General features: G+C 37.1%; 2 protein-coding genes across 2 annotated transcripts; one reads left to right on the top strand and one right to left on the bottom strand.

Moving 5' to 3' along the window:
* Window positions 1-2,201: 2,201 nt before the first annotated feature.
* Window positions 2,202-5,631, bottom strand: LOC106452475 (beta-amylase 1, chloroplastic). Its single transcript, XM_013894610.3, has 4 exons — window positions 4,600-5,631; window positions 3,587-3,797; window positions 3,346-3,456; window positions 2,202-3,257 (listed from the first exon to the last, which is right to left on the bottom strand). The coding sequence occupies exons 1-4, from the start codon at window positions 5,157-5,159 to the stop codon at window positions 2,445-2,447; spliced, it is 1,695 nt and encodes a 564-aa protein (XP_013750064.1). The 5' UTR covers window positions 5,160-5,631; the 3' UTR covers window positions 2,202-2,444.
* A 1,898-nt stretch (window positions 5,632-7,529) lies between these two features.
* On the top strand, window positions 7,530-9,968 carry LOC106363938. The gene is made up of 3 exons (XM_013803595.1): window positions 7,530-8,151; window positions 8,277-8,777; window positions 9,544-9,968. Exons 1-3 carry the CDS (start codon window positions 7,530-7,532, stop codon window positions 9,966-9,968), a joined length of 1,548 nt encoding a protein of 515 aa, XP_013659049.1.
* Window positions 9,969-15,820: the final 5,852 nt, after the last annotated feature.

The following is a 15,820-nucleotide window of genomic DNA, read 5'->3' as shown; positions in this document are numbered from 1 at the left end:
ACTCGCCGGCGACTCGCTACTCGGCCGAGTCAACCCGGTGAGTCAACTCGGTGACTCGGTCAACCGGTGGTTTGACCGGTTTAAATCGATTTCGATTCGGTTAGGTTAAAACGGTCGGTTAAAATCAATTGGAAATCGGTTCGGGAAAACCGGATTAATTAATTAATTAATTAATTAATTAATTAAATAATTAATCTTTGACCAGCGGATTGACTTTTCCGTAAATACCCGTTTTAAACCGTTCGAAAGGTGTTCTGACTCGAAATTTCGATCTGATTTCAGATTTGGAGTCCATTTGAGCAGCTGGAGTTCATAGATATCACTTCTTATTGCTAAGGTGATGGTCTATTCCCGAACTTCTCGTACACGACTTAGGACCTCGAATAAATATAGTTTATTTCTAATGTGTTCCGTCTGTGTGAAATCGAGTCTATCATTGCTTGTTTAGTTTTAGGTTCTTTGCATAAACCGGAACTAGGGGGTTAGAAGATTCAACATTGATTGTTTCACTTAATGTAAATTCTTAGCTAGGATTGTTTTGTTTGGAGACGGATACAGAGACGGACTTCTGTATGCCGGATTGTATGGAGGTCACAGCCAACTTTAGTCGACCGGTTGAGCTGTAGACTGGAAGTGTCGATAAATCGTCTACGAGCGTGTGTTACCGAGCACTTTTTCGGTGTGTGTATGAACCGAGAACCTTTTCGGTAGTGTTTTGGCCTGTTAGTGGGCGGCGAGTGTGCACCTCGCTAGGACCATTGTTTGTTGCTTGAGTACTTTAGGTACTGTGTTTGACATGCATTAGAATTAAATTATATTTATTCGGAGTGCTATGTCCGGGTCCATGGACTTCGGGGTAGCATCCCATACCTCGCTGAGCGATTCCCCTGTCGCTCACCCCTCATTCTTTTCCCCTTTTAGGTGAGACCGATGAGCAGGAGTGATTATCGGACCGGTGCTATTGGGCTTTTGGGCTTCTATCGCTTTTACCGCTTTTATCTTTATCGGGCCTTTGGACTTTTATCGTCTATGTTATTCATATTTCAGACTTTCGGTTTATGTCGTATTTTATATTTCAGATGTTATCGATGTTGGGCTTTTAGGCCTTTTGGTACCGTATTGACTTTTATATTATGATATAAAAATTATTATTATTTTATTTCCGCTTTTATCAATTTATTATATTTCGAAAGTGGCGGGTGATACAGTGATTCACATTAAATGCCTAGAGACAAGGCGAGTTGAACTACGTAGCAGTGAGTATGTCACCTTCACTCTGATACAAACCGAATATATAATCTCATCACGAAGGACGACGACCTATCTTTTATCTTATCCGGAGCGCCTTTCAGCTATATAAAAAAGTTTTTGCTAACTGAGCAAAGGTTAGACTTTTCTCACGAGCGAGAAGATATATAAATTATTTAGCGATCTTAATACTCTCGTAAGAGCAAGCTTGATTCGAATATTGAACTCTTCTCACTTTTGTAATCTCATTTTTACTTCGATTTACTCCTAATGCAAATAAAATTTTCAACCTATTTCGTCCCTTATCATTTCCTAATCATAAACCCAAACTCACGATTGAACAACGGCTCAGATTATTTTTAGCAAAACCATTTAAAAGAAGCTTCATCAAGTCCTCAGAAGAAAACGTTCTCGAAATAATCAGAGGTAACCAAGAAAGTATCTTCTTACAAATGAAAACTCGGCTAAGCGTGAAGAAAAATATATCAAATGAAAGCTGTTAAGACTGAAAGAAAACAAATCATGACTTAGCAAAAGAAACTAAATCAAAATTGTTAATTTTTATTCGGTTAAATCAAAATAATGTCTGAATCAGTGAAGAACATATTGGAAAATCATTTTTTCTCTCCTTTTAGCTATTTTTCCTCAGATTGAGCTTTGGCTATGTAGATTTTTTACCATCAAATTCGGTTTTCTTTTGTATAGCATATTTACTCCAACTTGTATCACCGAATCGAAAACATTTCTGATTTTCACTTAAAACAGTTGCACATTTCGATTTCTGATTTTCACTTGAAACAGTTACACAAACACTGCAAAAGAACACAAAGCAAAACCAATATGTAACTTCTTTTTTGTAAGTATTGGTACAAGAACGCACATTAATCAGGTGTATATCTTTTTATTTTCATATTGAAATCATTCCTCATGCTATATCACTATAAGAACAAAAAGAAGAAAACATATACATATTTTTTTTAGTATGTATCAGAAATGGTACAAACGCCACAACCCTGACCAAAAAAACCACAGCTATGGCCCATAATCATTTTTTAATACCGCCGATACATACACAACCTTAGCCTAAACATCTTTTCGGCATCATCATAATAATCCTTACATTACATCGCTTACAAACATAAATCATCGGGTGGAACCACGCCACAATCACTCTTTCTAGTGAGTGAGAACTCTTTCTAGTGAGTGAGAGCCACTGCAGCTTCTTGAACCAGCGGCTGAGTAACATGCACAAAGTGTTCAGCTTCACGCTCCACTTCTTCCTGACACCTATCAGAGTCTCTCCCTTCACCCATTTTCTTCACAAACCCTACAAACTTCCCCCAATTGTCCGCCTTGAACAGCTCCGGATTCATCCTCAGGTACGTAAACGCACACATCTCTCTGTTTTCTCCTTCACTGTTCTGATCAAAGCTCAGCGCCGATGCCTTGAGGATCTGCTCGTGGGCATGGTCATCATACCTAGGCAATGCGTTTTCACCAGCTAGAGGAACTTCTGCAGCTAGAGTAGCTAGAGCCACCTGGTTCACTAGCTTCTCTGGTGCACAAAGAGCGTCTTGAGGCTGCTCGTGGTCTCTCATCTCGATACAGGTGAAGTTGAATATGGCGTTGTGTCTGGCTAACATTTGAGCGATGGGGAGGTATCCGTCTCTGAACCTGGTGTTGTAGTATCCTGCTGTGAGCTCAGGGGCGTGAGAGCGTGTCCCGTAGTGCCAGTGGATTCCAGCGATTTTGACTGATATTTTGACACTTGTGTCTTGGAATATCGATTTGGCTGAGGAAAGGATACGCTCGCCATGATCCAGCAACATCTGGGAGTACCATGTGAGGAAGAACTCTCCATATTCTGTGTTCCAACCACCGTCTTCTTTTTTGAAGAATTGAGTGTCTTCTGGCCAGTTATTGTAGTGACCAGCATCGGTTGGGCCAGTACCGCCCCACTCTGGCTTTCCATAAGCCTCAGCTGCTGCTTTCAAGCTGCTTAAAGAGTACTGCATCAATCATAGGTAAAACAGTTTGAGTATTACATTCTCAGCAAAACGAATAATAGGCTAGTCATGTGTGATATGTGGTGAGTACCTTGTCATAGCACTGGAAAGCTCCAATCCCTGGGAACCTCCATGTCCCATCCTGCTCAGGGTATGAAGGGTAGCGCAGCTCTCCTGCTGGTCCCATTCCCACTTGGATTTCCTGGAAGATGAATTCAATCGAATCAGTGAAGCAAACAACGTAATAGAGGAACAGAATAAGTCAAAGAGGTGTATGCTTCTGACACGAAGTCATGAAGCACAAAATGGGTAAAAGAGAAGTTAGGAATTACCACAATGGTGTCTCCAAGAAGATGCTTGAAGTTGTCTCTGAAAGCACGCATGAAATCGGAATAGCATTGCACGGGTGTTCTACCTTTGAGAACTGGGAGTGTATCAGCGCCAAGTGATATATATTCGTGGTTCCTTCTTCCCCACTGATCAGTATATGCAAGGTCTGGATCCTTGTCAACCTCTTCAACAACCCACTGAGGCAGAGGAATACTGGAGGAAAAAAAAAAAATTCCCAGTCAGAACACGCACAATGATAAGACAGAAGACTTCAAACATACAACATGAACTAACTCTTCACCAAGGACAAGAAATCATTCATTCTTTTGATTGTTCAACTGGTCCATCTAAAGGAAACGTCTGGACTACCACAATCAAATATTGAAAGAGACGTAAGACAAATGAGAAGAAAACTCAAAAGGATACAAAAAAAAGCCTAAAAACAAGGGAGAAAACGACGAACAAGTCACTCAATCTTTTTAAAAGAGACGCTCACGTTCACGTAACAAACAAGAAGATGTGTGGTTCTAATAGATTTTCGAAACTATCACTCTCCTCTAGAACATTGTGTCGTCACGTGTCAACGCAACTCCCGTGCACGTTAGTTCCCGTTAATCAATGAAAAAGTTGGACAATTTCGCCTAATAAAAAATTCCCAGTTGATAATAATCTTCAATATTCCCACCCTCAAATCTTACTCATGATCATTTCAAATCTCAAATCTTACTCAAATTTCACACAACCGGAAGCTAAAAATGCAATCTTTAGAACGTTATGTCGTCACACGAAAAGTTTTGACAATTTCGCCTAATAGACCATTCATACTCTGCAACTTTTCAAGCTTCAAATCCTACTCTTAATCATTTAAATTATAAATCTTACTCGAGTTTCATATAGAGACTCTCTCTACTCGAAACTAAACATCCGTAGACTTTCTCTAAATCCAAATGCACACAACACAGAAACTCGAGCTAAAAAAAAGCAATCTTTAGTATCAAGGGAGAGAAGCACTTACGTGACAGAGTCACCAACATTGCCACCGCACTGATGAAACGACATAACAGCCTGCACCTTAAGTCCAACCTTCTTCGCCATCTCAAGCAGCTCATTATAACCTCCCCAATTATAAGCCCCAGGAGCCTCCCTCTCCACCAAACCCCACCACACATCAATCATGATCCCTTCAACACCAGCACTCTTCAACGCCTGGAGACTCGCTCTCATCGCCTTCCTCCGGTTCACAGTGTTCCCCATCGTCACACTATCAAGGGGCATCATCACGAACACAGGAACTCCTCCCTTCCCTTTCTCTCCTCCGATCCCTCCTTCCTTGTACGTCCTCTGCTCCTCCACGGTCTCCACCGCGAAGGCTTTACACGCCACGGACAGATCCGCTCGCCTCGATCCCAGAACCGGACTCATCGGGGGAGATACGTTTCTGTTCATCGATATAGGCATCCTCGCCGACGGTGGTGAAACCGATAGCGACGACTCAGCCGATGGTGTGGTCATTTCGCCTGACTTGATCGGAGTTCCGGCGAGAGCTCCGAGCTGATGCGTTAGATTAAACGCCATTTCCTCTCTGCGAATTTTCTCGAGAAAATAAAAACGATCGTTACGATGACAAATTGGTTCTTCCTATTTGAAACAGAAGCTTTGAGTTTTATGTGACGGAGGAGATCTGAAGAAGGTCGAGAAGGAAGATATTTATAGGGGACCCTTAATAGATACGATTAAAATAATACATTTGATGAAGTGGTCCGTTTGTCGACACGTGTAGAAACGTACGATGTGGATAAAGACACGATTTTAGATAAGAGTCAGAATGGACGGTGGTGTGAACAGTGCGCGTGAACTTTCCAGCTGACGCGCTTATAACCTCAGAAAACATTTTGTGGTCTATAGATCCATTTTATTAGGGACCATAATAATTATTTTATTTCTTAATTTCTTTTTTCGTTTTTATTGTTAAATTACAATAAGTTCATAACTTTTTGTTTCTTACACGGTTTATATAGAAAACGGGGATAGTGATGGTTACTTACTATATAAGATTTTCTTTCATGAAACGTATGTTTCATATTTGGGTGCTTCTGTATAAATTTATGAAAATATTAAAAAAGTATTCGTAAGTTAAGGTCTCAAATTCATTTAGTATGGAAAAAATTATTCGTAAATAACTTTCAGATACATTTTTATCAAAAAAATTAATATGGAAAAATTATTTGGAAATGGTCTTCTCCTATTGTTATTGATTTAACAAGGAGCTGCTCAGCCAAAACAATAGGGTACGAATTCCTTCGGAGGAAAAATGAAGTTATAGAATCACACAATCTAAAGTTTAAATAAGAAGTATTTCTCTTGTTCAATCACTCAAACTCACAAGTCAAAGATATCAAATCACGAATCACAAGTAATGCAACAACATATACATCTTCTTATATAGACCTAGATAACTCCTAATCATATTAGTAATAACATCTTTTTCATGTTTCTCAAGCTAACTCAAAGCTTATTCCAACATTCTACTCCTTAAGTTTGAAGTTATCTTCACTCACCTCACACACTCCGATAAGGCTTCTCATTTCAACAAACTTGATCCTTCCAAGAGACTTTGTCAATATATCGGCTCTTTGCTCGCTACCCGGAACATGTTCAACCTCAACTTGATCATCCTTGACACATTCACGTATGAAGTGAAATCTTCTATGTATGTGTTTGCTGCGACCATGGAAGACAAGATTCTTTGTAAGTGCAATTGCAGATCTATTATCAACTCGTATGGTTATCTTCTTGCACTCTTTCCCAACGATTTCTCCAAGCAGCTCCTGCAACCAAATCGCTTGTTTGGCCGCTTCAATATCAGCCATGAATTCAGCTTCGCAGGAAGATAGAGCCACGATCTCTTGTTTCCGTGAGCACCATGTGATCGGGCTTTCATTGAGATAGAATACATGACCCGTCGTACTCTTGCCATAATCATTATCGACGTTATGTGAGCTGTCACTGTATCCGATCACCTCCATCTTGGCTGAGTGAGTGAACACGATACCGAAAGAAAATGTTCCACGCAAATACCGCAAGATGTGTTTCAAAGCCGCCCCGTGTGACTCCTTTGGCTCCTGCATGTACCTGCTTAACACCCCAACAGAGAATGAGAGATCCGATCGAGTATGTAACATGTACCGTAGGCAACCAATACGCCTTCTATACTCGCTCTCGTCCACGCTCTTCTCTTCCTGAGACTTCGACAACTTCAAATTGAACTCCATAGGTACGTGCGTTAAGTTCCATTCACTCATCTTGCTATCTTCGAGAATCTTGAGTGCATATGTGTTCTGCTTCAGTGCAATGCCTCCATTGAATTGATGCACCTCAACACCTAAGTAATAGGTTAACATGCCCAAGTCACTCATCTCAAATTTGCTCGCCATATCTTTCTTGAAATCGTTTATGGATGTCAATGATGATTCGGTGACAAGCAAATCATCAACATATACCACCACAACAAGAAGGCCCAACTTATCCTCTCTGCTATATAGTGACGGTTCCTTAGAACATCGATGGAACTTCAAGCCGACCAGAATTTGAGTTAACTTGACGTTCCATGCTCTAGGTGCTTGTTTCAGACCATAGAGAGCCTTCTTTAGCTTATATACCTTGTTCTCTTGTCCTGAAACCGCAGTTAAGAAGATCAACAAGGACAACCACAAAACCGGCGTACTTGGAGGATTATGTCATTTTCGCAGAGTTCGAGTGCGAACGATTGCTGATGGATATCAATGATGAAGCATGGGACTTTACGGAATCTAAAGAATTAGATGTTTATCAAACACGATGGGATATGTTAAAAACGAGACTGCGATGACGAACAAGGAAACTGGCCCTTCCTCTATCAAGTTTCCGATGCTAAATGCATCGAACTATACGGTTTGGGCCATGTGAATGAATATAGCTCTCAAGGTCAACAAAGTGTGGGATGATGTAGACCCCGGAAGCAAAGCTGAAGAAAAGAATGACCTAGCCATCGCCTTGATATTTCAGTATGTGCCCGAGGCCTTGATACTGCAAGTTGGTGACCTAGATACAACTAAAGCAATTTGGGAAGCAATTAAAGCCCGACATGTTGGAGCTGAAAGAGTTCGAGAAGCAAGACTAAAAATTCTAATGGCGGAGTTTGATAGACTTAAGATGAAAGATGAAGATACAATTGATGTATTTGTCGGCAAACTATCAGAGATCTCATCAAAATCGGCATCGCTAGGGGAGATCATTGAAGAGTCGAAGATTGTGAAGAAGTTTCTTAAGAGCTTGCCGAGAAGAAAATATATTCATATTGTTGCATCTCTGGAACAAGTCCTTGACCTAAATACGACAAGCTTTGAAGAAATCGTTGGGAGACTAAAATCTTACGAAGAAAGAATAGGAGAAGATGAGGAGGAACTCCAAGACGATAAAAGTAAACTGTTGTTCTCCAATACAGAGTCACAACAGGATCATTATGGTGGCAATAGAGGTCGAGGGCGCGGAGGAAGAAACAATTCATGGAGGGACGTTGCCGTGGCAGGTACATTACGTTCCAACAGCAACGAGAAGCATATCGACAAGGTGGTCCACAGCAGCAACGTGATGCTACTTACATAACTTGCTTCAAGTGCGATAAGCTTGGACACTATGCAAACGATTGCCCAGAGTTACTTAAACTTCAAGAAACTACCGAGAAGAAAGATGAAGATACTCAAGAAGCCGATGAGTTAATGATGCACGAAGTATTCTATCTCAATGAGAAGAAGGTAAATCCAACTATGTTTGACTCAGATCACGACACACAAAACTTGTGGTACCTTGATAATGGGGCAAGCAATCACATGAGTGGCAACCGCACATTCTTCTATGAGCTCGATGAAAACATCACGTGTAAAGTGCGCTTTGGAGATGACTCGCACATCGATATAAAAGGAAAGAGATCAATACGTTTTCTCTTCCCTGGAGGATCGAAGAAAGTATTAAGGGATGTGTACTATATACCGGCGTTAAGAAGCAATATCGTGAGCTTAGGTCAAGCGACGGAAGCAGGCTGCGAAGTACGTATGAAAGACGATGCGTTGATGCCGTTCGATCGAGAAGGTCGACTGATGGTGGAGAGCACAAGATCAAGAAACAGATTATACAAAGTCATGCTAGAAGCCGATAGTATATGATGTCTACAACTTGAAGCATCAACACAATCGTCTATATGGCATGCTCGTCTTGGTCATATTAATACTGAAACAATGAAGATGATGATGAAGAAAGAGCTAGCTATTGGTATTCCCAGGATCACAGTTGATAAGGAACCTGCCCATCATGCCTTCGTGGCAAACAAACAAGACAGCCATTCCTGCAAGCGACGTCATACCATGCGAGTAGTCCTCTCGAGCTTATCCATGGGGATCTTTGTGGACCAATAACACCTGCGACACCAGCACTAAAACGGTACGTGTTTGTACTCATTGACGATTACTCACGTTATATGTGGACGATATTACTAAAGGAGAAGAGTGAAATGTTTGAAAAATTTAAAAATTTCAAAGTACTTGCTGAACACGAAACAAAGACTACGATACAAACTCTTCGAACAGATAGGGGCGGTGAGTTCACATCCCATGAATTCAAACTTTTCTACGACAACAAAGGTATCAAAAGGCATCTCACTGCTGCATAATGACCACAACAAAACGGAGTGGTTGAAAGGCGAAATCGAACTCTACTAGAGATGACTAGAAGCATATTGAAGCATATGAATATGCCAAATTGGTTATGGGGGGAAGCAGTGCGTCATGCAACCTACCTCATTAATCGAATTGCAACTCGCTCACTTGATGGGAAGCACCATACGAAGTCTTACGTGGCAAGAAACCAAATCTCGTTCATCTCAGGACTTTTGGCTGTGTATGTTATGCAAAAACTGATACGGCAGGAAGGAAGAAACTCGACGATCGATCGAGAACCTTGGTACATCTTGGGACAGAACCCGGTTCAAAGGCGTACCGTCTTGTAGACTCAATAAGCAAGAAGATCATAGTGAACCGTGATGTTGTGTTCGACAAAACAAAGAGCTGGAATTGGGACAAGGAGATACCGCGACAGAAGATGAACTCGGACACTTTTACTATAAGAGTGAAAGGACTCGATGATAATGAAGCGATAGAAACTCAAGTAGCTAATGAGAATGAAGGTACTGTCCAAACTGATGAAGTAGAAGAAGAGAGCGATAGTGAGACAGAAGAGAACCTAATTCTGATACCAGATATAGAATCACACAATCAAAGTTTAAATAAGAAGTCCTTCTCTTATTCAATCACTCAAACTCATAAGTCACAAATATCAAATCACAAATCATAAATCACAAGTAATGCAACAACATGTGCATCTTCTTATATAGAACTAGATAACTCGTAATCCTATTAGTAATAACATCTTTTTCATATTTCCTAATCCTTTAGATAGTCATAACACAAGTAGGATTAGGATAACTTGTTTCTCAAGCTAACTCAAAGCTTATTCCAACAGAAGTGACTCCCAAATTTTTATTTGGTTTTCTTCTTCTAAAGATTTAAATGATATTATCCGAACATAAAATGAATTGGATTTATTGTAGAAAATATTACATTGTAGGGCAGTTTTAAGTTTATTATTACACTATGAGACAGTTCTTACTACTAAGGTAGTTTTGTCTAACTAAACTCACTTTATAGATAAAAGCTAACTAAATAAGCTACTAACTAGTTGCATACACTAACCAAGTTTTATATCTATTTATTTTATTGATGGGATTTCATTACAACCTTTCTGAATTTTTTTTTTATTTTTATTCCAAAAAATTGACTTTTACGGAATTTATTCAAGAGATCGCCGTGAAATCTCATTGATTCTTTTTTACAATTGTTTCAACAGATCACCGTGAGATCTCGGTGTTGTACGTCTTGATTAGCCCGAGTCAGACATCGTTGTTAAGAAGGTGGCACTCAGCCGTGACGACTTGGAACAAATCGTTTAACAAATCAGAAACCAAAAAATCACTTTTGTTCTAACTCTTAAGATTAAAGCTATGAATTAGGATTGAAATCTATCACATCTGGGCAAAAATACATAAAAAAAACAAGTTGAGAATGTAAATAATCATGGAAAATAGGCGAGATATGCGGAGATTAGGGTTTCTGGTCGACAATGCTAAGGAAGAAGATGAGGTTCTTTTCATAATTTTGCAACATTAATGAAAAAAGAAAAGTCGTGTGTACATTACATTCAAACTGTACATGTGTACACTTAATTTTGTATTATACATCAAAGTGATTGTGTACACATTTTTTGTTTTTTGTAAGTTTTCTATCTAAATAACTAAGCCTCCGCGACTTCATGAACTCACATAATGTTAACACAATGTACATGTGTACACCACCATATTTACTGTACACATGTACGCAATTATACTTTATCGTAAACACGCATAGTGAAGATGAATTGAATTTTGTGTTTTGTTCATTAATTTGTTCACCGACTCTCCGTTGTCGTGAACTTGTACATGTGTACACTTAATTTTGTATTATACATCAAAGTGATTGTGTGCACATTTTTGGTTTTTTTGTAGGTTTTCTATCTAAATAACTAAGCCTCCGCGACTTCATGAACTCACATAATGTTAACACAATGTACATATGTACACCACCATATTTACTGTACACATGTACGCAATTATACTTTATCATACACACGCACAGTGAAGATGAATTGAATTTTTTTTTTGTTCATCAACTTGTTCACCGACTCTCCGTTGTCATTATCTTGTACATGTGTACACTTAGTTTTGTATTATACATCAAAGTGATTGTGTACATAATTTTGGTTTTTTTATAGGTTTTATATCTAAATAACTAAGCCTCCACGACTTCATGAACTCACATAATGTTAACACAATGTACATGTGAACTTTTTTCCTTCTTCCCATGTACACGCAGGGTCGGGGCATCCTTGAAATCTGACTGAACCCAAATATCATCTTTCACACTTTGTTTAAGAGCATCTGATTAGTGTGTGTGTTCATGCTAGCTTCATGGTAGGTCTTAGCTTGATTAATTTCTGGTTGTTTTACATATGTACCCTATCATATTTATCGTACACATGTACACCACCATATTTACTGTACACATGTATACTATTATACTTTATCGTACATACGCACAGTGAAGATGAATTGAATTTTGTGTTTTGTTCATCAACTTTTTCTGGGCTCATATAATGCAAACTAAATTTAATTTTGTGTTTTATTCATCAACTTGTTCACCGACTCTCCGTTGTCGTCAACGAGACCGGCAAGAAGTGTGATCTGCAATATTAATGGAGGAGTATCATCTTTTTGCACTTTTGGTCCTCTAGTTTTCTGTTTCTTTTATAATATGCCTCAAACTTCCAATCTGATCAAATTACTTCATAAATTTACCCCAATACTTTTAATGTTGTAATCTGGCCTAATATACAATCAAAATGATTAAAATATTTAAAACGAGATGCTAAAAGTCATTAAAAAACATGAAATATCATATATGTACACATGAGTAGTTTTTGTATGTTCACATCGAATATCATTCTGGCCCCATAGTATTTCTCTTTTTACAAAAAAAAAAAATAGTGTACATGTGAATCGTTGTACATGTGGATAGTATAGTTGTATGTACAACATATCATGTACATATGACTATATATATATCTTTACAACTATGTACACGAAAACTGACTCATACCCTATGGCAATCCACATACCTTGTATAAAACCATATTTATGTTACTCATTTTCTACAAAACTTCCAAGACAAACAACAACTAATCATACATTGACTCTACTAAATTGAATATATCACAGAAGTATAAATATATATTTGATTACTTACGGATTATGTACATATTGAGTTCTTTAGTGTGGTGGTTAAATGTAGTGGTCTTTATCTTATCGACGCGGGTTCGACTACCAAGGAACGCATTTAGTTTATTTTTTCATGTTTTTTTAATGAGTGGCATTTTCGTAATTTTAAGTTCATCTTCTCCAAAATCAATTAGGGTTTCTGTAATTTCCCTCTATGGCCGCCAGCCATTATTTTCACCTTAATCATCAATTTTTTTCATTTTTCTTGGTTGTTATACCCTTAAACATGTAAAAATATCGTTTAAGACCCGATTTCAAGTTCTAAATGACTCTGTTTCTACAACAAAAACATAGATCTTGCTTCTTTTTTTTATTATTGGCACAACGCGAGGCGGATCAGTTGCGGAGCACGACGTGGAGGGGGAAGCTTGATCGTGCTGATTCATGGCGAAGGAGAAGACAAACCGCAATTGAACTTGGTTGAGGTTCAAAGAACGACGTGGATGAGGAAGTTGTTCTGATGATTTCACGGCGAAGGAGAAGACAAACCGCGACGGCTTGTGCTCGAGCGTGGCTGAAGTTCGTCGGCGGTGATGAAGGAGGACCAGGAAGCACAGTGAAGAGGAACTCCAGCATAAATGAGATGATGCACCATAGATTGAGATTTCAAAAAGTGAAATGTGAAGAAGAAACATTTTAGTTTTAAATTTTTGTTTGTCCGTTCCAAAGAAACAAAAAAGGAAAATAATCAATTTAAGAATATAGTAGGACGACTTTAGTTAGATAAATGATTTTAGTTGGTTTCTAGTCACAAAAAACTACTTCACCAGCGGAAACTGCCTTAGCATGTAAATAAAACTTGGAAACTGCCTTGCAATGTTAATAACTCTTTATTGTATTGGTATGGCTTCCTTTTAAATCGAACATTTTCTTCCATAAGCTGCCCTGCAGTGTTGATTTGTAGTCACAGCTAGCCTTTAGCACATACGGATTAAGCCCATGCTTCCAGCCGCAAAATATATTCTATTAAAATAGAAGTTATGACTTCTTTTATGTGTGATATTTTATTAAATGTATTTCTTTAATACTAATAATATAAAAAAAATTTAACTACCTTAATCATAATATGTTTAGATATCTTTTCATTTTAAATATAATTATTTAAAAAATCTAAAAAATCTGTCTAAACATATTATAACAAGATCGTAATTCTCAAAAAGGTATATTAATATATATATTCAGTTCTCGTTTATAAATTAAAAAAAAATAAAAATATTATCCTGTATTATTTGTTTTACAGTTACAATCTATCATATTAAAAGAAAAACATTACATAGAACTAAGTATGACAAAATTAAATTAAATTGATAAGTTAATATATTTTACTTTAAAAAATATAAAAATTTTGTGCTAAAAATATAATATGCTGGTAGAATAGGTTAACATTAGTAAACTATATAATACATGTAAAAAAATTAACTTATCTTAAACTTATATATATATATATATATATATAATAATCTATTATCTAAAATGAACAAACATAAAAAATTACTAAAAGTAATCCATCATTTTGAATTACGGATCATAATCTAGCATATATTAAATATAAAATAATGTTTCAAATATATTATCATGCATATATTAATTCTTGGGGAATTTGCCAAATATGACTCAAAACTTGATTTAAAATGCAAACCTATACCCAAACTTGAATCAAATGTAAAACTAACCTAAAAACCTTGTGAAAATACATCCAACCACTTATGACTAAACAAAAAAACAGAACTCATTTTTACGAATATAGCCCCGGTAAGTCGGATGAGTCTTCTCAGATACTGGAAGTCGTCTGGATGACTTCCAGGTAAGTCGTCTGGTGTTGTTGATCTTAAAAATTATTTTTAAATTGTTTAAAAAATATTTTGACAAGTGAAAAATTATAATCATGTAATTATAAACAGTTTTAAGTGATGTAAATTAAGATATAATAAAATTGAATAGTTTTTAACATAGATGAGTGAAAGTAGTTAATCATGATATTCTTTGGTTTATGGTTTGGCAACATATGTTATAGTATTGTATGTATCCTTAGGGTTATATTTTGGAAAGCTTAAATGTTTTTTTGACAAATTAAGTTTTACCTATATGTGTTTATTTATGTGTATAGTAAACACTTTTTAAGTTTAATTTGATTTTGTGAAGTGTTTAGTTAGTTAATTTAGTTTAGAGGTTATGTTTAGGGTCTAGACGACTAACATGTAAGTCGTCTAGGAACTCTTCTATTTTAGTTTCCCGCTAAAAATATTTTAGTTTCCCACTAAAAATATTTTAATTTCCCGCTAAAAATAGTGGAGTCTTCTGGACGACTTAATAGTAAGTCGTCCAGGAAGTCTTCTAATAGAAGACTTACTTGAAAGTTTTCTGAATCGAAAATATTTAACTTAATTGGATTTTTTGTCTCTCTATATAAAGAAAAATTTACACATTTTCTCTACTCCTCTCAAATGGCTGCAACAAAAATGTAATGTTCTTTATTCTAAAACTCTCTAACCTCTCTCTAATCTCTTTGAACTTATAAACACCAAACTTTATATCAATTTATTGTTTTTGTCTCATGTGTTTCTCACTAATTTATCTTGTTTTTGCAGGTTTTTCATCACATGGTTCTCATCTTCCACTCATTTGAAGGTAGATTTATTAATTTAAGATATGTATTTTTGTGTGTTCTATAAAGGTAGATCTATCTAATCCTCCACTTATTTTCTCTGTTTTTAAGCCATTTGAACGTTTTTGGATATGCAGGTTTTTCAGATCTGGATTTGGATATGCAGGTTTTTCAGATCTGGAAGACTTCTGGGCTAGAAGACTTCCAGACGACTTCCAGGAAGTCTTCCAGACAACTTACAAGAAGTCTTCTGACGGAGTCTTCTCCCATGTCTCCCTTTCATAACAGATCTGAGCGTTTTGGTAAGTTTTTATGTCTGATTTTTTCTTCATTCGGTAGCTTCTTGTTGCATAAAGTTCATATTTTTTTCCCAAACTAAAGCTCTCCAAACCCACTCTAATCTCTTTGACTTGAAAACACTAAACTTTATATGAATTTTTCATTTTTGTCTCATGTCTTTCTCACTAATCTATCTTTTTGTTGCAGGTTTTTAATCCGATGATTCTCATCTTCCACTTGGATATGTAGTTTGTGTGTTCTATAAAAGTATATCTATCTAATTTTCCTCTCATTTTCTCTGTTTTTAAGCAATTTGAACGTTTTTTGATATGATATGCAGGTTTTTCAGATATGGGTTTGATATACATGTTTTTCAGATCTGGATCAGACTTA

This window comes from Brassica napus, chromosome C7 (genome assembly GCF_020379485.1).
Source record: "Brassica napus cultivar Da-Ae chromosome C7, Da-Ae, whole genome shotgun sequence".
In the NCBI taxonomy this organism is placed as follows: Eukaryota; Viridiplantae; Streptophyta; class Magnoliopsida; order Brassicales; family Brassicaceae; genus Brassica; species Brassica napus.
This window is presented reverse-complemented; position numbering and strand designations above follow the sequence as displayed.

Bases quoted from the DNA above. Each gene is read 5' to 3' on its own strand.
- LOC106452475 (XM_013894610.3), bottom strand. From the start codon at position 5,159: ATGGCGTTTAATCTAACGCATCAGCTCGGAGCTCTCGCCGGAACTCCG. The intron at 3,798-4,599 runs GTAAGTGCTTCT...TTTTTCCTCCAG, and splicing joins AATGTTGGTGACTCTGTCAC to TATTCCTCTGCCTCAGTGGG. The intron at 3,258-3,345 runs GTACTCACCACA...TGATTGATGCAG, and splicing joins CTTTCCAGTGCTATGACAAG to TACTCTTTAAGCAGCTTGAA.
- LOC106363938 (XM_013803595.1), top strand. From the start codon at position 7,530: ATGAATATAGCTCTCAAGGTCAACAAAGTGTGGGATGATGTAGACCCC. The intron at 8,152-8,276 runs GTACATTACGTT...ACGATTGCCCAG, and splicing joins GAGGGACGTTGCCGTGGCAG to AGTTACTTAAACTTCAAGAA. The intron at 8,778-9,543 runs GTATATGATGTC...CTGATACGGCAG, and splicing joins AGTCATGCTAGAAGCCGATA to GAAGGAAGAAACTCGACGAT.